General features: G+C 49.7%; 1 protein-coding gene across 1 annotated transcript in view; it reads left to right on the top strand.

The window, feature by feature from the left end:
• LOC310833193 (immunoglobulin superfamily DCC subclass member 3-like) overlaps positions 1-20,654 on the top strand; it is a 32,334-nt gene extending 11,680 nt beyond the window's left edge. The window contains exons 4-14 of the mRNA XM_083715668.1: positions 552-682; positions 1,480-1,617; positions 1,783-1,941; positions 8,493-8,658; positions 9,786-10,036; positions 10,491-10,655; positions 13,376-13,564; positions 14,432-14,536; positions 15,696-15,825; positions 17,588-17,735; positions 18,916-20,654. Coding sequence (XP_083571794.1) covers positions 552-682; positions 1,480-1,617; positions 1,783-1,941; positions 8,493-8,658; positions 9,786-10,036; positions 10,491-10,655; positions 13,376-13,564; positions 14,432-14,536; positions 15,696-15,825; positions 17,588-17,735; positions 18,916-19,008 — 1,675 coding nt within the window. The 3' untranslated portion in view covers positions 19,009-20,654. The remainder of the gene's footprint in view (positions 1-551; positions 683-1,479; positions 1,618-1,782; positions 1,942-8,492; positions 8,659-9,785; positions 10,037-10,490; positions 10,656-13,375; positions 13,565-14,431; positions 14,537-15,695; positions 15,826-17,587; positions 17,736-18,915) is intronic.
• The last annotated feature ends 351 nt before the right edge of the window (positions 20,655-21,005 follow it).

Raw genomic sequence — 21,005 nt, 5'->3', positions numbered from 1 at the left:
TATATATATATATATATAAAACACCAAGGCAGGACTTGGGGGCAAAGTTCTGGGCTTCACCTCCTGCCAACCTAGCAGTTCGAAAACATGTCAAAGTGCAAGTAGATAAATAGGTACCACTCTGGCGGGAAGGTAAATGACGTTTCCGTGCGCTGCTCTGGTTCTCCAGAAGCGGCTTAGTCATGCTGGCCACATGACCCGGAAGCTGTACGCCAGCTCCCTCAGCCAATAAAGCGAGATGAGCGCCGCAACCCCAGAGCTGGCCACGACTGGACCTAATGATCAGGGTCCCTTTACCTTTACCTTTACCTGGGCCTCACGCAGCTGCCGGTCACTTAGCAGAGCTGATGGATTTGTCCTGCTTCCCTTCTCCCTTCCATTTCCCCCTATCCATGTTATCCATTTCACTGGACATCAGAAGCCATCTCCAAGTCCCAAAGGCTGCAGCCTTCCTTCAATGGGGATTCACTCCCCCCGCTGGCCCAGGGGAGGCGGGAGACCCACCTCCAACCTCTTCTCTCTTTCATTCTCTCTCTTCCTGATTCCGCCAGGTACACGCTGCTCCCCACTGGGATCCTTCAGATCACGGGCGTGCGGCGTTCCGACGTGGGCACCTACCGCTGTGTGGCCAGCAACATCGCCAACACCCGGTACAGCCAGGATGCCATGCTGAGCCTTAGCGGTGAGAATCAGCCGAGGGCCATCCAGCCCTCTGCAATGCAGGACCCACAGCTGAATCACATCTGGGATGAGGCAGGGAAGCCAGCTGGTTTTCCTTGGGGGGTATTTGGAAAACTGGCCACTGGTCTAGTGAGCTAGAGAGAGGGTGTGGAGTTGGCAAGGTGGGGCAGGGGTTTCTCTGAGGTGCTTTCGAAACCAAAAGTTGTATCTGACGAAGTTGAGATTCCGATAGCTGAGATTCCTTTGCATTGCAGGACTATGTGACCGTAGGTGTCCCTTTGAACTCTAAGATTCTATGAAGTTCTACATAGAACTGCTACATAGAACCCTATATCGGGCACGTGTGTTAACTTGGGTGGGCCTACTCTGAGCAGGGCTAAGAATGGATACAAATAACACAGAAAGATGCCTTGCATTAGGAAGAATGGCAAAGGAAAAAAAATATATGTGTCCATCAGGAGAAACACACGCTAAAATACTGAGAATTTTTTGTGTGTGAGGGCTTAGAAAAGAAGTTTGCAAGCTGATGTGGAAATGTGGAGAACTGGACTGAACTCTGGGGAAACGAGAAGCCAAAATGGACAGACAGCATTAATTAAATAAAGGTCCAAGTTGCCAGTCTAATGGGTGAATCAAGGAAAAACGAGGAACCGAGGGAAACCATAACTGGCAGATTAGTAAGAGCTGCCCTTTTGGATGCTAAGCTCGGATTGCTTTCTGTGCCTCTGGAAATGATGGGCTCATAAGTTCAGGGGGACGAGGAACCCACCTCATTTCCCCTCCATTCTCTCTCACCAGTCTCAGTGGCCAAGCTCTACAAGGAGCCGGTCATCCTCTCCGGTCCGCAGAACCTGACCATCACGGTGCACCAGACGGCCATCTTGGAATGCATCGCTACTGGCAACCCTCGGCCGATCGTGTCTTGGAGTCGCTTGGGTGAGTGGGGAAATTGAGAGAGAGTAATCATATTTGTGTAACCAGACCTCATGCCATTTTGGAGGGAGAGAGAAGCTTCTCTGTGGAGGTCCGTGTTTGCGTGACACTGGCACACTCGCGTCCCTACAAATCTTAATGTGTCGCCTTCTCTCTCTCTCCTCACAGACGGACGTTCCATCGGCGTCGAAGGGATCCAGGTCCTGGGAACTGGGAACCTCATGATCTCAGACGTGTCTGTGAAGCACGCCGGAGTTTACGTCTGCGCCGCCAACCGGCCTGGCACCAGGGTTCGCCGTACGGCACAGGGCATCCTCATGGTTCAAGGTGAGTGTGGGCCTCAGCGGACCAGGGTGGCGGTGTCTGGCTAGAGTACTTGGCCTGCGTTGCATTCCTTGTCCTTTCTGCCATCGGTGGGGAGAGTGTCGGGTGGTGTGCGGCGTTCTGCATGGAGCAGAAATTAAAGGGAAGCATGTGATTCTGAGCATGTGCAAAGCGTATGCCCATTTCTCAGCACACCTAGTTTGTCCAGAACCAGTGCAGTGTACTGATTAAAGTGCCAGACTAGAACCTAGGTTCAAATCCCCATTGAGGATTATAGTGGTACCTCAGGTTAAGAACTTAATTCGTTCTGGAGGTCCATTCTTAACCTGAAACTGTTCTTAACCTGAGGTACCACTTTAGCTAATGGGGCCTCACACCGTCGCCACATGATTTCTGTTCTCATCCTGAAGCAAAGTTCTTAACCCGAGGTAATATTTATGGGTTAGCGGAGTCTGTAACCTAAAGCGTCTGTAACCTGAAGCGCATGTAACCCAAGGTACCACTGTATTATTATTATTATTATTATTATTATTATTATTATTATTATTAAAAAACCAGTAACACGCCCACCTCAAAGTGATGTGGAGATATGGAGATATTGCAACTGTTTGGGAAAAAATGATAAAATGAGATAAAGTGAAATTGGCAGCTTTTTTTATATAAAAAATCCCCAGGTTTCTAGTCCCTATGGTAGAATTGAAAGCATGTGGGTTATGCCTGGTGGAGGAATCCAGAAAACCAGCAGACATCTGATTAGACACTAAGTGGACTAGAATGGCTATGCAGGATCCAAACCTTCCTTATCATGCTTATTTTAATAGCCGACGTAGGTGGGAAACAGAACTTCCATGTTCAGGTATAGCCTGCCTCTGAACGCCAGATCATGGGGAGAGCTGTTACCATTGTGCTTGTGGATTATCGGGCTGGACGCTGACGGAATCAGGATACTGGGGATAGCGGGATTGTTTCGGTTTAACCCCTCAAGGCTCTTCGCCTATGTGAGTGCCGGGGCAAGAGGTTTCCCCCTCCCCTTGGGATTTTGCAACAGACAAGCCTTCACCCCCCCACCCTAACACTGATTAATCTTCCCCCCAGTAATCACCACCATCAATGTCAACACAAGCCATCAAGAGGGGTGAAGCGGTTTCGTTGGAGCCTCATAAATGTTTTACTGGGGTTCTGAATCTGTCGGCCGGTGACCTGACCCGCCACCATGTTTTTGCCTATGAAAAATCCCTGATTACGCTGGTAAAAACATCTCTGAGTCCGTAAGGCCTCCTAAGTCCGGCTACAAACCCCAGTGACCTTTGCCTCCGGGACACAAAGTCCTGGACGCCTCACCATAAACGGCTCATCTCCTCAATTTTCTGCTCGACAGAAATTGCAATGTCCCCTTGTCTTGGCTCTCTCTCTCTCTTCAAGGTGTTTTGTCCCCGATATCAGTTTCATTTCAGAACATCTCGCTGCCCCCTCTCCTTGCCTCTCTCCCCTGCCCCGCCGCTTTCTCATCTCAAGGGTTGATGAGAGGCAGGATCGAACCAGCCCCCAGAGCGGCCATCGATTCTGGGCCGTGGCTCAGATAAAGAGATGTGGGGTCGATTCCATGACCCATGCGCTGAGGACAAAAGTGCCTGGGGGTGATTGATGGGAGCAAAAAAACCCCCCCAAAACAGCCACCCCACAAACCTGTCAGGAGAACAGCGTCGGCCAAATGGACCCCTTGCGGTGGCGGTGAATTCGGAATTGGCAGGGCTCTGTTTTCATACAAAGGTGTGTGTGTGTGTGTGTGTGTGTGTGTGTATGTGTGTCTGTGTGTGCGTGAAGAAAGCAGCAGTCTGTGTTAGGGAGTCAAGGGGTACAGGAATGCCCCTTAAGCCTTCCTCTACCCCCTCCAGCACATGAGCTATGGCTGTTCGAGGGTCCGCAGGAGAGGTCAAGGGTGCGACGAGAAGGTGGGTGAAGATGGAGTCTCCGAGGTTTGGCCAGCACGTCCCAGCTGGGAATGGCACACTTGACTTTGCGGGGTGAAAGGGCAGAGGTCATGACCCCCCTCGTACACACACACACACACACGCACACACACTGCTGCCAGATCCCCTTCGATTTCTTCTCTCTAGGATGACACATGAATATGGACTTGGAGGCGAAAATGGAAAAATAGGAGGATCAGTCCATTGTTAAGAGGCAAAGAGGTGTTTAGCGTGGGGGTCAGCCCCCTAAGCTATCAGAAGTGTTCAGGTGCAGAATGGGCTGGCTTAGAGGTCCACTGCTTAGATTAAAAAGGGGGTGGAGAGTGTTAGGCTGTTGGGACAGTGGGTCCCTCTCTCAGTGTGGCGCAGTGGTTAGAGCGTCGGATTAGGACCTGGGCGAGATCAGGGTTCGAATCCCCCCTATGCCATGTAGCTGCCCTTGAGCTCTCTGGAGGAAAAGGTGGCATTAAAACTGATATACTGCGGAGATGAAAGGAACATTAGGAAGAGAGTATGTCAGGCTATTTCTTCACCTCCAGAATACCACAACACATAGTCATTGCTGTTTCCACTTTTTATATTGTAATAATCAAACTATTAACATGTAACATCATTAATTACCTAAATTATATCAATAGAAACAGCCATGGCAAATGGCTAGGTCAACGCACACCACAATCGCCTCATTACGTAAATCATGTTCAGAATACCACAACACACACAAAACATATTAATAGTAATATGATATGTTATGGCCACCAGGAACTGTGCTTTGCAATTTTTTGATATGACAATTACAGTTTTATTATATATAATGTTATGTTACTTTACAGCCAGTTACGTGTGTGTTGTGGTATTCTGAACACGGTTTATGTAATGAGGCAATTGTGGTGTTGACCTATTTATTCACCTAGGCTAGTATTGCTTGCTCGGACTGGCAGCATCCATCTAGGCGCTCAGGTTATAAAGGTTCTTCCCCATTGCCTGCCTGCTTCTAACCACGGGTGCCAGAGATCGAATCTTCTGCATGCATAGCAGGTGTTCTGTGGCATTCAGAGCAGAGGAAACCACTTCAGCCTGAGTCAAGCTCTTGACCCAGCTAGCTCACTGTTGTCCTCACGGACCGGCAGCCGCTGCCCAAGGTTTCAGGGAAGGGACGACTCTCAGGCCTTCCTGGAGAAGCTGGGGACTGACCCTTCTGCAGGCAAAGCAGATTCTCTCCCACCCAGCTGCAACCCTCCCCTTAAAAAGAATGCAAGGTTCTAGTCCTCAAACTTTTGAACAAAGGCCAGTGGCTCTCCGGGTTTTCAGGTGTGGGACAACTCCTAGCCTTACTTGGAGAACCTGGGACCTTCTGTCTGCAAGGCAGGTGCTGTATTCCTGAGCGATGGCTAGGGGGCTATCCAGAAGGCCGGGGGGTATCTCCATGTCCCTTCAGATTCTTTTAAACTCCCTGCTTCCTGACCTCCTGTTATCTCCCAGCTCCGCCAAGAGCAAGGGTCCGAGCGAGCATATGTTTCAGGGTGGTTGCTGAGCGTGTGAGAGGGTGCGCAGATTCCTCTGGCGCATTCTATGGGGCACAGGGAAAGGGCAGAGTTCGCTCTCTCGCCCCCCTCCATTGCCATGCCGGTCCCGTCTGGACGACAAAGCCATTTTCAAGTGAGGGGCCGTCTCTCCTCTCCTTTGTTTGGGGGGCGAGGCAGGGAGGGGGCCGCTGTGCATTTCCCAGCCCTTTGGCGAGCTAATGAGATGCGGCCCGTCTCGCAAGCTTAAAGCTTCTTTTCTGGAGGGTGTCAGGCCTTTCAATGTGACATCTGCCTCCGAGGCCGCTCCCACGCTGTGGCCAGGGGTGGGGGGCGGGGGTGTTGAGAGGGGCTCCTCTCGGCTGTGGCGCAGCTGGGGGACCAGGACCGATCCATGGGGCTGTGGCGCCCGAGCCCGATTCCTTCCGCAGCCGGCCTGCCCCGAAAAGAGGGATTTAGATGTCTTTCGAAAATGGCTCCAAAAAGTCCAGTTCAAAACTTAAAGGATGCCACATGCCTTTCAGCCGTATCATATTGCCTTAAAATATGTGGCTTTCCCTCTGAGAATATTGGGAAATGGAGTTTTCTACTGAGCTACAATTCCCAGTGTAGTTTAGCACCCCAGAGAACTCTGGGTATTGGAGGGGAAGAGGGGGTCTCTTAACAACTCTGATCACCCTTAGCAAACTTCACTTAAAGCACCATCACACACGGAGCCTATTTTCCAGGGACATCCCTGATTTAGAGAAGCCATCCTGGTTTCTGATTTGATCCTGGAATGTCCTAAATTGATGGAGGGTATGGAGTTATCTGACCCCCCCCCCCGAACCGTCTGAAGACAATCCTGTATACAGTGGTACCTCGGGTTAAGAACTTAATTCGTTCTGGAGGTCTGTTCTTAACCTGAAACTGTTCTTAACCTGAAGCACCACTTTAGCTAATGGGGCGTTCCGCTGCCGCCGCACGATTTCTGTTCTCATCCTGAAGCAAAGTTCTTCGCCAGAGGTACTATTTCCGGGTTAGTGGAGTCTGTAACCTGAAGCGTCTGTAACCTGAAGCACACCAAAAAAAAAAAAAAAGATGATTTAGGACAAGATGCATTCGCTTAACACAATGATTTCTTTTTGTTTCTTAGCAAAGGAGAACCAGGAAAGCATTTTGGTGAATCCAGGGAACGGGGCGAGGAGGGTCAGAAACTGAGAACGATGTGGGAAATCTAATAAGTGAGGGTTTTTTAAAAAATAAAATAAAATTCTGCCCATTGCAGAGAGCTGTTTTGCTTCTCTCTCTCTCTCTCTCTCTCTCTCTCTCTCTCTCTCTCTCTCTGTGTGTGTGTGTGTGTGTGTGTGTTTGACTCCCTCTTCTTTGAAAACTTTTTTTAAAAAAACACACGTGAACCATACGAAATTTCCAAGGCCTCGTCTCTGTGCAATTTGTGCGCATGCTGCATAATGCAGGATTTGCAGAGAGAGAGAGAGAGAGAGAGAGAGTTCGTGCGTCTGGCAGGGTTGAGTGGATTTGTAATTGTGTCTAGCGGGAACTCTGCCCCACCCCACCCCCCACCCCCTAGGGCGGGGGGGGGGGAGAGGAGGGAGGTGACCCCGGCAACCAGATCCTGAGGGAGAGAGAGGCTGCGAAATGGGCAGTGGACATTATTTTTGGCACATCTGAGTCCTCGGAGCTGGAAAAGAAGGGAGCAGGGCAAAGGCAGATTCAGAAAGGGTCACGAGAAACTGTGGCGTTGGTCCACAGAGCACCATGCGGGTGTGGATGCGCTGAGAGGAGAGACACGGGGTGCGCACACGCAATTCCATGTGTATTTATGCATGCACATGACTCCAACCCTCCCCACTATTTATTATTTATTTTTGCATTTATATCCCACACATTTTTCTCCAAGGAGCTCTTCCAAGGCAGATGTTGGGCTGGTGGGCTACAGCCCCTCCAAAGTAGGAGCTTATACCAAGTCACAACTAGCTCAGTGGTGACTGGTTTTTGGGCAAAGGGTCTTTCCAATGGGTCTTACCCAAATTGACCCCAGGGACCAGTGCCAGATTTACGTATAAGCTACACAAGCTATAGCTTATGGCCCCACTCTCTTGGGAGCACCCCCCAAAAAATTAAAGGAAAAAAACACACCTGGATGTACATTTCCAAAATATAAGATAAAAACCAAATAAAATAAAGCCTACATACAGCAGCAGTGTTTTGTGTTGTGTAGCTCCCATGATGTAAGTCATGGGTAGGCAAACTAAGGCCCGGGGGCCGGATCCGGCCCAATCGCCTTCTAAATCCGACCCGCAGACGGTCCGGGAATCACCGTGTTTTTACATGAGTAGAATGTGCCCTTTTATTTAAAATGCATCTCTGGGTTATTTGTGGGGCATAGGAATTCGTTCATTCCCCCCCAATATAGTCCAGCCCCCCACAAGCACTGAGGGACAGTGGACAGGCCCCCTGCTGAAAAAGTTTGCTGACCCCTGATGTAAGTCATGGGCCTCGCCGGCTAGCCTGCTCCCTAAAATATCACTGGTTTGCTCCTTTCTAGATATAGGGTGCCTACATTCTGCATGGGCTGGTTGCATGGCAACATGCGCAAACGGCTTTAGATACCTATTAGGTCCATACATTACTATGTAGCATATATTCAGCACAAAAAACAGCGACAATTTGTTGTTGACAAAGGACAGCTGGACATATAAAGGGCCCCATTACCTTCAGTAGCCAAGGGCCTCATCAAACCTAAATCTGGCCCTGCAGAGGATCTTTCTGCATACAAAACAAAATCTCTGAGCTTGGGTGCTTCGACCCTGGCCACCCTCCTCTGAACATTTATGGGTGGATAGGCAGATACAGTAAATTAGATGAAGCAGATGAAGCAGGGCAGAGAGGTCTTGCTGAAGTGTTCATTTAGTTTAGAGAAGGATGATACTCTTCTCATGTTCTTATGCCCGTAGGGTTGCTTTTTTCAAACCAGCCATTGCCGGTAATGTTCACGACCCTAAGATGTTGGCTTGGTACCCTGACTAAACTTCCCTTCCTGCTCTCCTCTCCACCTCAGCCCCGCCCGAGTTTGTGCAATGGCCCCAATCCGTCTCCAAGCCCCCCGGCAGCAGCGCCATTTTCACCTGCGTGGCCCAAGGTGTGCCGGAACCCCACCTGATCTGGCTGAAGAACGGCAAGGTCCTGGCGCCCGGCGAGAACATCAAGCTGACGCACAACAACAGGTGAGACCGGGAACGTCCTCAGAGAACACACTTAGAAAGGATTAAGCCAGGGCTGGGCAGTGGTGGCAGCTGGTGCCCTTTGGGGTCTGGTGGGATGGAAGGCAGGGAGCCCAGCAGCAGGGGGCGCCAGAGCCAACAAGAGTCAACTAATTCTAGTTTTATCCCCATCCTACTTCCTGCTGAAGGAGCCCTATGTAGAGAGAGGGATGTGTGTCTGTGTCTGTGTGTATTCAGGAAACACAGGAAGAGTGTAACTTTCCAAAGGCTGGAGGGAGGGAGGGAGGGAGGGAGGGAGGGAGGGAGACAGACAGACAGACAGACAGACAGACAGAGAACATTTCTCAGCCATTAAGAACTCTTTATCTCCCTTTTCTCCATCAGTTTGTTAAACAACGCAGATGGCAAATTCCATCCAAATATGATTTCATCTGCTGCTGTTTTTGATTATATGAGTTTCTGATCCACTCCGTGTGTCTTATCTTGGAATACTGCCATGTTGCCTCTGTTGTGCAGGCTTCTTTTAATATTTTTTCTTTCTGTCTTTCATCTCCTTACCTTATACCTGACCATGCTCTACTTTCCCCCCTGTTGAATTGTAGGAATACTTTGTTAGTCATGTTGTATACTTAGTAAAACAATAAAACATTTTTTAAAAAAATCCTGGAAGCATAGGACGGTCACAGCATGCCATTATTATTATTATTATTATCAATTTTCAATTTTATCCATTTCAATAATTTTATAATCATTTTAACATTTCGAAACCTGACTTCCTTCCCCCCTCTTTCTGCGGTTCCTTCAATTATTTTTTTTATATTTTCTGCATATTCCAAATTACTCATTTATTCATTTGGGGACATTTACCTCCCTTTTCTCTGTCACTGACTGTCAGGCTACAAAAAGTAATAATTCAAAATTCCGTGCCATGTTCACAACAGTCAAGGCAGACGAGTTCCTTAACAGTGGTTAAAGCCGGCACCTGCCGAACCAGGTGTTTTCAAAGTGAAAATCAGCAGAGTTGTGCCCTTTTCTAAACCAAAGAGAAGACTTTCCACCTCTTCTGCCACAACACCGTCTGTCTTTGTCTTGCTAATGCCTCTCTCCCCCTCAAAAAAACCTTTCCATAGCACTTTGATGATCCAGCGGATTACCTCAGCGGACGAAGCCATCTACCAGTGCATTGCGGAAAACAGCGCAGGGACCAACCAGGCCAGTGCCCGGCTAGCTGTGGCTCTGTCCAAGGAGCTGCCCAGCTCCCCAGAAGGGGTCCAGGCCACTGCCCTCTCCACCACCTCCATCCAGGTGTCTTGGCTGGAGCCCCCCATGGAAGTGACAGAGGCCATAATCGGTTACGTCCTGCACATCCGCAAGGCGGGAGGTGAGTGGTGAGCCTCACCCCAAATTCCCACCCAAGGTTCACTTTCCAGGCGCAGGTTTGGTGGACTTTGTACGCCAGGGATGGTGCCGCAGCAAAAGATTTCGTTTTCTTCCAAATGCGGAAGGCATATTGTAACGGTGCCAGACCAGAGCGGGTGGTTGGGTAGTTATGGTGTCAGGTGATCCCACAAGTAAGTTGTGTGAGGGGGGTCTTTGCAGGAATGCTTGTACGTGAATAGCACCAATGGTTAAGAACGGAACCTCCGTTGTTGGGGACAAACTCTCAGGGAAGGTTGTTGATGTTGCGCCCTTCCTGTGGGCTTCGTGAAGGCACCTGATTGGACGCTTTGGGAGAACAGGATGCTGGGCGAGGTGGGCCTTTGGTCTGAGCCGGGAGGTCCCATCCTGATCCCATCCGAAAAATTCACCTCTCTTCCTCCTTGCACCTCCTGCAGAGTCCGACAGCCGGGAGCTCCAGGAGGCCGTCAGCAAGACCACCTTCCAGCACGTCTTCACAAACCTGGAGCCCTCGACAACGTACTCTATCTACCTGAAGGCTTACTCACCCCTGGGCGCCAGCCAGGATTCCCAGCCCATCCTGGCCACCACTCTGGGCAGCAGTGAGTAGACCCATTGGAGCAGTCTTCCTTCTCCTCCATCTCAGTGCCACTCTTTGTAGATGAGGAAGACGGGGGCGAGACCAGCATTTGTTGGCTGTGCCTGTCGTTGGCTCCGGCTGTACCTGCCCTTGGTACCTCCGCTTCCTGCCCTATACGGCCTAGGACCCTCGTACCTATGGGACCGCCTCTCCTGGTATGTCCCACTGAGGACCTTACGGTCTTCAAACAAAAACATCTTGGAGGTCCCGGGCCACAGGGAGGTTAAGCTGGCCTCAACCAGAGCCAGGGCTTTTTCGGCTGTGGCCCCGATCTGGTGGAACGCTCTGTCACAAGAGACTAGGGCCCTGCGGGACTTGACATCTTTCTGCAGGGCCTGCAAGACAGAGCTGTTCCACCTGGCCTTTGGCCAAGGCACAGTCTGACCCCCTCCTTTGGTAATCCTGACAGAACTCTAGCCCAATGGTTGCCATTCATCTGATTTGAACTGATTTTATAATGAAATGATTTTAGACTGTTGTATCATTTTACTGTTGTTAGCCGCTCTGAGCCCGGTTTCAGCTGGGGAGGGCGGGATATAAATAAATTTATAATAATAATAATAATAATAATAATAATAATAATAATAATAATCCATTCTTGGTTTGGCAAATTCAGAAGTGCAATCACCTTATAGCTACACAGAGGTCACGATTCGGGATGCATTGCAATGGTCGTTGCAAATCTCTGTGTGTGGCCTTTCAGCTAGATGCGCTCTTCTCTATGCAAACAACATGGTGTGCTCCAGTATCTTTTTTTTTTTAGTATGGATGATCATTGAATTGTAGAGTTGGAAGGGACCCCGAGAATCATCTAGTCCAACCCCCTGCAATGGAGGAATATGCGGCTGTCCCATAAAGCGATCGAACCTGCAGCCTTGGCATTATCAGCACCATGTTCTAACCCAGGGGTAGTCAGCCTTTTTACACCTACCGCCCACTAATGCATCTTTCTTGATGGTAAAATTTCCTTACCACCCACCAGTGCTCTGTGGAAGGAGGATTCAGCTTGTGCCGTCAAACCCCCTACTGCCCACCTACAGTCCTGAAATGCCCACTAGTGAGAGGTAGGGACCAGGTTGACAAACCCTGTTGTAACCAACTGAGCTATCTGGAACGACTCAATTGGTGTTTCCTTTGACGTTCCATTGTACGTAACTGAAATGCATGCCGTTCTCTTGGAACCAAAGCACTTTGTGTCTTTAATGTTCCTAAACGCTTAGCTTGACAGCATATGGGACAGCAACTCCTCACTGTTTTACCTTCTCCAGAGTGTCCCTAGGAACCCGTCCTCAGTGGCCAACTCACTTTCCTTCACTGATTGACTCCAGTTGGCACAAAGGGTCAGGACATCTTCTCGGTGGCTAAAATGCTCCCTTTTCATGCTGATTGGGCAGGTATAGGACACTGGAGACAGGGGCGATGCTGCAGAAATAGTAACAGGTCTTACACTTACACACACACACACACACACACACACACACTGCAACCCTGGATCCCTACTGCACTGGGCACCAGCCACAAATGGTAATAGCTTTCAGGGACTGGGCAGAGGAGGAATGGCAGAGACCCATCCTGACCCTTCCAGGGAAGAGGAAGAGGAAGAGGAAAGACAGTACAGATTTACAACAGGGGTTTGAGGGAGGTTGCAGCTCAGAGGCAGATGAGGGGGAAAGCTAGGAAATCACGAGAAAGCCAGAACAACACATTGTCATGAGAAAGCATCCCAGACCCTCCATCTCCCAGAACCTGGCGATCCTTAAAGGTAGCAGAGCATACGAATCAATCTGGCTAACCTGATTCAAAAACACCCACTCACACATGAAAACAAAGTTCACCACAACCAGTCACAAACAAGCAGCCACACCCTAGGCCTGCGGTTCTCAACCTGTGGGGTCCCCAGATGTTGCTGGACTACAACTCCCATCATCCCTGACCACTGGTCGTGCTGGCTAGGAATGATGGGAGTTGTAGTCCAACAACATCTGGGGACCCACAGGTTGAGAAACACTGCCCTGGGCCAACCCCAACCTCTCTCACCACCAAAGGAACGCAAGTGAATAGCAAACAGAACCTGCACAAGCTACGCTGACGCAAAACCCCACACGTACACTAAGTAAAATAGAAACATCGCCACCCCACCCCCCTGAATCACCATGACCCCCTCCACCTCTTCCTCCCGTTTTCTTCCTAATGTAACCCTAATGTCTCAACAAATGAAACTGACCTATAGAAAATGTAACCTGAAAAAAGAGACATTGCACATACTTTTGTAAACCAAGAAATCCATAATAATAATAATAATAATAATAATAATAATAATAATAAGTAGGATAGCAAAGAGCTCAAAGATAGAGGGCATGTAGCAGCACCCGTAGAGGTGGTAAAGATGATGACGAATGAGGAAGTGGAACATACAGGGGTAGAGATTCACTCGGGACAACGCCATTATCTAAGAGGCTGGGTTCCAAAGCCTCTCTCTGTAAAGATTGAAATAAAAAAGGTCTGTAATAAATTTCCCCTTGTCTTTATAATTCCCGGGCAACCAGCCGGGAGCCGCTGACAGCTTCCTGACAATAGCATGGGACTGAGAGAGACCCCAGGTACAGGTGATGCTGGGTCCCTGCTTTTCTCCATCTGGGTGGGAAGGACAGTCACTCACCTTCCCCCCCCCCATCTACTCAGTCCCCGCAGCACTGGGCTTTTTCACCAAGATCCTCAACAACAGTGCCGTCCACGTCTTTTGGGAGCTGCCTGCCAAGCCGGGCCGAATCGAAGGCTTCAAGCTCTACCTCCGAAAGCTGCCCAGCGCCCACTACGAGGGCCCAGAGCTCTTATCCGGCATGGCCAACTCTTTCACATTCAGCAACTTGGGTGAGTCTCCTCTTGGGCCTCCTGCAAGGGGGACCGTAGCTTCAGCTCTCTGGTGTCTCCAGGATCCAGTGGTTGTGGGAAGACACCCTGCAGAGCTGCTGCTGGTCAGAGTAGACAACGCAGAACTACTGTATTTTTCGCTCTATAGGACGCACTTTTTCCCCTCCAAAAATTAAGGGGAAATGTGTGTGCGTCCTATGGAGTGAATGCAGGCTCCTTGGCTTCAGCAACAGCAACATGAAACCTCCAAAGCGCAGAGGGAGAGCTCCCCCCGCGCTCCGGAGGCTTCGTGTTGCTTTTGCCGAAGCTGCCTGAAGCCCCCGGAGCATAGTGGGAAATCCCACTGCGCTCCAGGGGCTTCAGGCAGCTATCCGCAAGCCTTCAGAGCGCAGCAGGAGTTCTCGCTGCGCTCCGAAGGCTTGCGGATAGCCGCCTGAAGCCTGGAGAGCGAGAGGGGTCGGTGCACACTGATCCCTCTTGCTCTCCAGGCTTCGCTTCACTGGAGAGGCGCTGCACATTTTTCCCTCTCTGCGCAGCGCCCCTTCAGCGAAGCAGGAGAAGAAATGGAAGGGGCTCCATTTCTCCTACTGCTTTGCTGAAGGGGCGCTGCACAGAGAGGGGGAGAATTCCCCCCCCCTTGTTCTCCCCCTCCTATGGTCCAGTGCATCCTATAGAGCGAAAAATAGGGTATGTGGACTAATTGTCTGTTCCGGTCTGAGGCAGATTCCTTGCCACATGATGGAGAAATTGCCCCCTCAGCTTCCCCCGCTAGCTAGCCCTCAGATTCTCCATCAATGCTGCCCCCTAGTGTTGGCTTCCATAAACCTGACCTCCACTCCACTCGCCTTTCCAAACTCTCTCCCACAGAACCATCTGCCATGTACGAGATCAAACTCCAGGCCTTCAACGGGAATGGCGATGGGAACAGCAGTGTGCGGTTTGTCTCCCTCAAGGAGAACTCTGAGAGGCTGGGTAAGGACCAGAAACACACACACACACACACACTTCTGGTGATGGGGGATAAATTCAATTCTGTTCGCATTTAAAGGAAAATGTACCTGATTTACATTTACCGAAACAATTTGCAATCTGGAATGGGGCCATCCTTCAAAATTCATACTTCTCTACAAAAATGCATATACTAGTGAAAATAACAGAAAAAGTGCATTCCGTAAGGAAAAACTGCTTTGCAAAAATGTTGATAATTAAGCGAAATTACAAAGGTGTGTCTATTGGTAGAAATTTGCACTAAAATGAATTTTCATTAATGAATTTTCATGAGGATCTTCTAAACACACACTTATACACACTAGAGTGGCCAAAATTGTGGAAACTTTTGGGATTTCCTAGGTCTGATGTCTCATAACATCAGTCTTTTGTCAGTTTTAAGCAAATCCGCCTTTTCTGGTTATTTAGCTGTAACGTTAGGTAGAACAATCCAACCCAGTTTATTGTGTTTTATCTTCTGCATTACATTATCTTTCTATTGATACATGGTATTTATGCTATTGTTTTATGGTGTCGGGAGGGACGCGGGTGGCGCTGTGGGTAAAAGCCTCAGCGCCTAGGGCTTGCCGATCGAAAAGTCGGCGGTTCGAATCCCCGCAGCGGGGTGCGCTCCCGTTGCTCGGTCCCAGCGCCTGCCAACCTAGCAGTTCGAAAGCACCCTCGGGTGCAAGTAGATAAATAGGGACCGCTTTCTAGCGGGAAGGTAAACGGCGTTTCCGTGTGCAGCTCTGGCTCACCAGAGCAGTGATGTCACGCTGGCCACGTGACCCGGAAGTGTCTTCGGACAGCGCTGGCCCCTGGCCTCTTGAGTGAGATGGGCACACACAACCCCAGAGTCTGGCAAGACTGGCCCGTACGGGCAGGGGTACCTTTACCTTTTACCTTTATGGTGTCGCTCTAAAAAAGACTGGTGTTCTGAACCACCAAACCCTAGAACTGCAACATTTCCTAAAGGTTTCCACAATTTTGGCCTCTAGTGTATCTACATAAACATACGGATGTGATAAATTCACGTGAACAGAACTGAATCTTTGGAAAAACAAGAAATGAAGAGAAACAGAAACCCTCTCGCCTCTCCATCTCTGTGACCTCCGTCCCCTAACGACTGTGCTTTGTCCCACAGATGCCAACTCAGTGTGCCAGTGTGGGCAGGATGGGGAGAGCTCCCTCGCGGGCATTGTGGTTGGCGTCCACATTGGCATGGCGTGCATTATATTCTGTGTCCTCTTCCTTATGTTCGGCTACCGCAAGAGGTGAGGATGTGGAGGCTGCTCTGTACGAATCATTTGGACCTCCCAGCATTCCCTAATTTCCCTAGACACCCAAATATAGCAGAGGGGGTTTTTTTGGAGGGAGGGAGGACCTTATTCACCCAAAGGGCCCCATTCCCACATGCACAATCTTCCGAGGGGTACACCACAGGAAAAATCCTCTGTGGTGCCATGTAACCTGCTGAGCTATCGATCCTAACCCACAGTTGCCCATATTCTTTCACCCAGGACCCTCTGCAAAACTCACAGTGCAGTCGTACCTTGGAAGTCAGACGGAATCCGTTCCGGAAGTCCGTTCGACTTCCAAAACATTTGGAAACCAAAGTGTGGTTTCTGATTGGCTGCAGGAAGGTCCTGCAGCCAATTGGAAGCCTCGTCGGGTGTTTGGGTTCCAAAATTAGTTCTCAAACCAGAACAGTCACTTCTGGGTTTGCGGCGTTTGAGAGCCAAAACGTTCAAGAACTAAACTGTTTGAAAACCAAGGTATGACCGCAGTTCCTTCCTAGAGGTACATCGTATGCCCTAACACTTCTCTTTTTATGTCCCAGTGGACCTTCCCTAAATTCCTGCCACCACCTCCCTCTAGGCCCTAATTATGTACATAAATAGAATGCAGCCATGATGGGTAGAGTCAGTGTGGTATCATTATTCGGGTGTTGGGATAGGACCTGAGAGACCACGGTGCATAAATCAGCCATGAAGCTTGCTAGATGAGCTTAGGCTGGTCCCTGCCTCTTCTCCTAACCAACTTCAACAAGGTTGTTGTAAGGATAATATGGAGAGTGGGGAGAGAACCACGTCCTTGGAGGAAAGACAGGATATAAACACAAAAGTAATAGTTTCCTGAAATGTTTATTCCGAGTGTCCCCTCCCAGTCTCCTTAACTATAACTACCATGTATATGTGACTCATATGATTGCTTCTAACTTTTGTGACCCTGATGTTACATATGTTTCTTGTAATATTTTTTTTTTAACTTTAAGAGATGATGTTATGCTATTATACCATAATATCCTTGTTTAAAATGTATTACAGTCAAACCTCAGTTCCTGAACAGCTCCATTATGGAATGTTTCGGCTCCCGAACGACGAAAACCCGGAAGTAAATGCTCCGGTTTTGAAACGTTTTTTGGAAGCTGAATGTCCGACACAGCTTCTGCTGAGTGCAGGAAGCTCTTGCAACCAATCGGAAGCTGTGCCTCAGTTGTCAAACATTTTGGAAGCTGAACAGGCTTCTGGAACGGATTCTTTTTGACAGCCAAGGTTTGACTGTACAGTGGTACCTCTGGTTGAGAACGGGATATGTTCTGGAGGCCCATTCGAAACGTGAAAAGCCCGCAACCTGAAGCACTGTATCTGTGCAGGTGCGCAGCGCGATTTGGTGCTTGTGCACATGCGCGAAGCGCAATTTAGTACTACTGCGCATGCGCGAGCGGCGAAACCCGGAAGTAACCCTTTCTGGTACTTCCGGGTCGCAAACTGAAAAAAACGTAACATCAAGCAAACGTAACATGAGGTATGACAGTACTAGGGGCTGTTGCCCCCTGCTCACGGATCCTGCAAAATACAGTGTGATGCTTGCAATAATATTATATAGAAAGATAAAACATACAGGCTTAATTTTAAAATAAACTAAAAACAAAATATCATCATCAACATAATCCTGGGCAGATTTCCTATGTTTCAGGAAAGAAATGAAATGTTTCAGGAAAGAACCCCTTCTCTCTACGTCTTCCCTCTACAGCCTGTTCTGTAAGAAAGGGACCCAAGAAAGCTGGACCATCCCACAGGGAACAGAACCGGTGCAGACCACAACGCGGGAGCCTCCCCGGAACCAGCGGAAGCTGGAGGGTGGGGCAAAACCCTCAGAGATGGTGGAACTGGTTACCCAGGTGAGGATGTGTGTGTGTGTATGCCTGCTTTTAGCTCAGCAGCTGTCCCAGGCAGAACCAAGGTGCCCCAGGGGGAAGGGCCATGGCAGCAGCCCTGCTAATCACATGGGTGAAGATGTAAATCACTGTCCTATCTCTTCAAACAGTCAGGCTCTCCTTCAGTGAAACCCAGGAGCTGTTAATGGTGCTGAGAGTTGCTATTCCCCTCCTGGAACCACAATTCCCAGAGTGTTTTAGCAATCGATCCCTCTTCCCGGGAAACTCTGGGAGCTGAAGGGAGAGGGCCGTCAGATGTCAAGGAAATAAACAACTATCTGACTTTTAGAAGACATCTGGAGGAGAGATGATGTTATGCTATTATAGCATGATAGGTAAAGGGACGCCTGACCATTAGGTACAGTCACAGACGACTCTCGGCTTGCAGCGCTCACCTCGCTTTATTGGCCAAGGGAGCCGCCGTACAGCTTCCGGGTCATGTGGCCAGCATGACTAAGCCGCTTCTGGCAAACCAGAGCAGCGCATGGAAACACCGTTTACCTTCCCACCAGAGTGGTACCTATTTATCTACTTGCACTTTGTCGTGACAGGGACCGAGCAATGGAAGCTCACCCCATTGCGGGGATTCGAACCGCCAACCTTCTGATCTGCAAGTCCTAGGCTCTGTGGTTTAACCCACAGTGCCACCCACGTCCCTTATTATACCATGATATCCTTGTTTAAAATGTATTACAATCAAACCTCGGTTCCTGAACAGCTCCGTTATGGAATGCTTCGGCTCCCGAACAAGGAAAACCCAGAAGTAAATGCCGCCCAGAGTGGCTGAGGAAACCCAGCCAGATGGGTGGGGTATTATTATTATAATATTATAATAATAATATAATTGCTCTGGGAGGTGAATAGCAGCTGTCAGCACCATGAACAAACTACAGCTCCCAGGATTCTTCAGAATTTCCCCGAAAGTGTTATCATAGTTTTTTTAAAATGCATAGTGTGAATAAGGCCTCAATTCCATATTTTCTCTCCGGAGCTTATACTCGGAGGGTCAAACGGGAGCCGGGAGATGGCCAGCAGGGTCTGATATATCTGCAGGGCACCCTGGGAGTGAGGAACAAAGCTTGCGGGCCAAAAGGTGGCGTCCGAAAGGGCAATGCGGTTAACCTGCCTTCCTTTCTCCTCACAGAATCCACCATCCTCCGATGGACTCACCGCCCATGACATTCCCCACTTTGAAGTGACCGTCGAGCGCTGCCCTCCTTCACAGCCCAGTGGTTAAGCCAATGCCCGGTGGGAACGGAGTAGGGGGAGGCCCCTCGACCGAGCCCGGTGGCAGCTCTGTTGAGGCAGGGCCTTCCCCTGCCCCCAATTTCCCACCACCCATCCAGGATCCCAACCGCAAACCTCCAAAGAATCTACCTCACCTCCGCTGGACGGCCAGCCCCATAGCGTCCGGTCCAGCCACCACCTGAGCCCTACTCCCACCCCAGTTCTCCCGAATGATCTATTTTTGATACAAATACCAAAACTACCTCAACCTGCCAGCCACCCTCTGGCTTCTTAAATCCCACTTCACCCCTCTTGCCAAAAGGGAGAAGGGGTAGTGGCAGAGAGGTGGGGCGACAGGGAGCAGCTTTCCACGGCAACCGGAAGGTTCCGGAACTTGAGGCAGCCATCTTGAGGGAAAGCCAGAAAGCGGGGGGAAAGAGACAACTTCTCCCCGCTCTCATTCTCGGCTGCCTCAAGAATGGATGTGAAAGCTGATATCCCCCTGCCCAAATTGTGCCGAAGCCAAACCCCCTACGAGTTACCGGGGCTTGGGGAAGGTTGAGGCTCCAAAATTACTCCCTAATGAGTCATGTGGTCCATTCGGGGTGGGATGAGGACCATCCCTTTCTGACACCTCCCACCCATGGTGCCTGGGCGCTCGGCACCAGCATACCAAATATCGCCAAACCAAAAGTGGGAGCAGCAGAAGCGGACCCCCCCTCCCAAATACCCACCTCCGTCCTCTGTCATGAGGGGGGCAATGGGGTGGGCAGGGGGGGGACGCTTCACCCAAAGCCTCACATTCCTTTCCCCCTTTTCCATAGCTCCTCATGCTGCTTCCTACAGAGTGTCTTTTTTTTGATATATATATATTATATATATGACGTCTCTATCCAAATATTTTTTAAGATGATACACAAAAGTTTGCTGAACTGCTTTCCAAAGATGTAGAGCTTTAACCGTGTGTGAGGACAGAGCCTTAGCATTTGACGTTTCTCAGGAGGACGGCGGCCTACGAGGCGTAGGGGGCCGCTGTTAGCCCTCTGGAAACAGCCGCGGCAGCTGGGACCTCCGGCCCAACTGCCGTGGGGCTCTTCAGTTGTAAGGGGGAACGTATTTATTGACAGAACCAAAATGTCCCACCCAGATTCTGGTTGTGGGCGGACTCCCTCAGTCCCCTGAGGGAGGCCATCCAAGATTTGGTTGGAGGCTCAGTGACTTAGCTCTCCAAATTACTCCCAAACCAGAATTACCTCCAGAACCTCCCTTAGAGCTAAAGAGCCTTGACCGTGAGGCCCACATAGTGTGTCCACCTCAGAGGACCAGACACTATGGTTACACCAGCGCCTTCCTCCTTTTCTTCTTTTCCTTCCTTTCCTGGCCTCTTTCTCTTTCCTCGGACACCAAAGCCGGCATATCAAGATGTGGTGGAAGCTTAGCTCCATCCTTCTCAGGCAGCTTTTTAAAAAAACCGGACGGGGTTTTAACTCGAACTGGAAGCTCAGCCACGAAGTTCACAGCCACAAAAGTCCAGCACATCTCCCCTCTTCTCCTTTTTATTGTTTGGAGTGGACTAAGTTCAGCATTCCTCTAGCTGCCAAAGAGAAAAGAATCACTACTCTGAATAAGTACACAAATGCTACTCCTGCTCAGAGCATACTGGTTGAAGTTAATGGGCATAATCGGTTCAGAGCCATTAATTGTAATGGGTTTACGCTGAGGAGGGCAGTCTCCGCCTAAACGTTAAACATTTAGGGGCAGAAACCTGGAATCTGCATGTTCAGAACTTATGTACAGAACGAGCTGGTGGCTTGATCGATAACACTGATCTATCGACCGATTGGTATCAGGGTCTCTGAAAGCCAGCACACTTGACATTGTATCTCAGACCTTGGTGGCCTCCACTCGTAAACCACCGAAGCTTTCATCTTGCCTTAAAGGTAATGGGACCCCTGACCATTAGGTCCAGTTGTGGCCGACTCTGGGGTTGCAGCGCTCATCTCCCAG

This window comes from Podarcis gaigeae (assembly GCF_964106915.1).
Source record: "Podarcis gaigeae genome assembly, chromosome: 16".
NCBI lineage: Eukaryota > Metazoa > Chordata > Lepidosauria > Squamata > Lacertidae > Podarcis > Podarcis gaigeae.
This window is presented reverse-complemented; position numbering and strand designations above follow the sequence as displayed.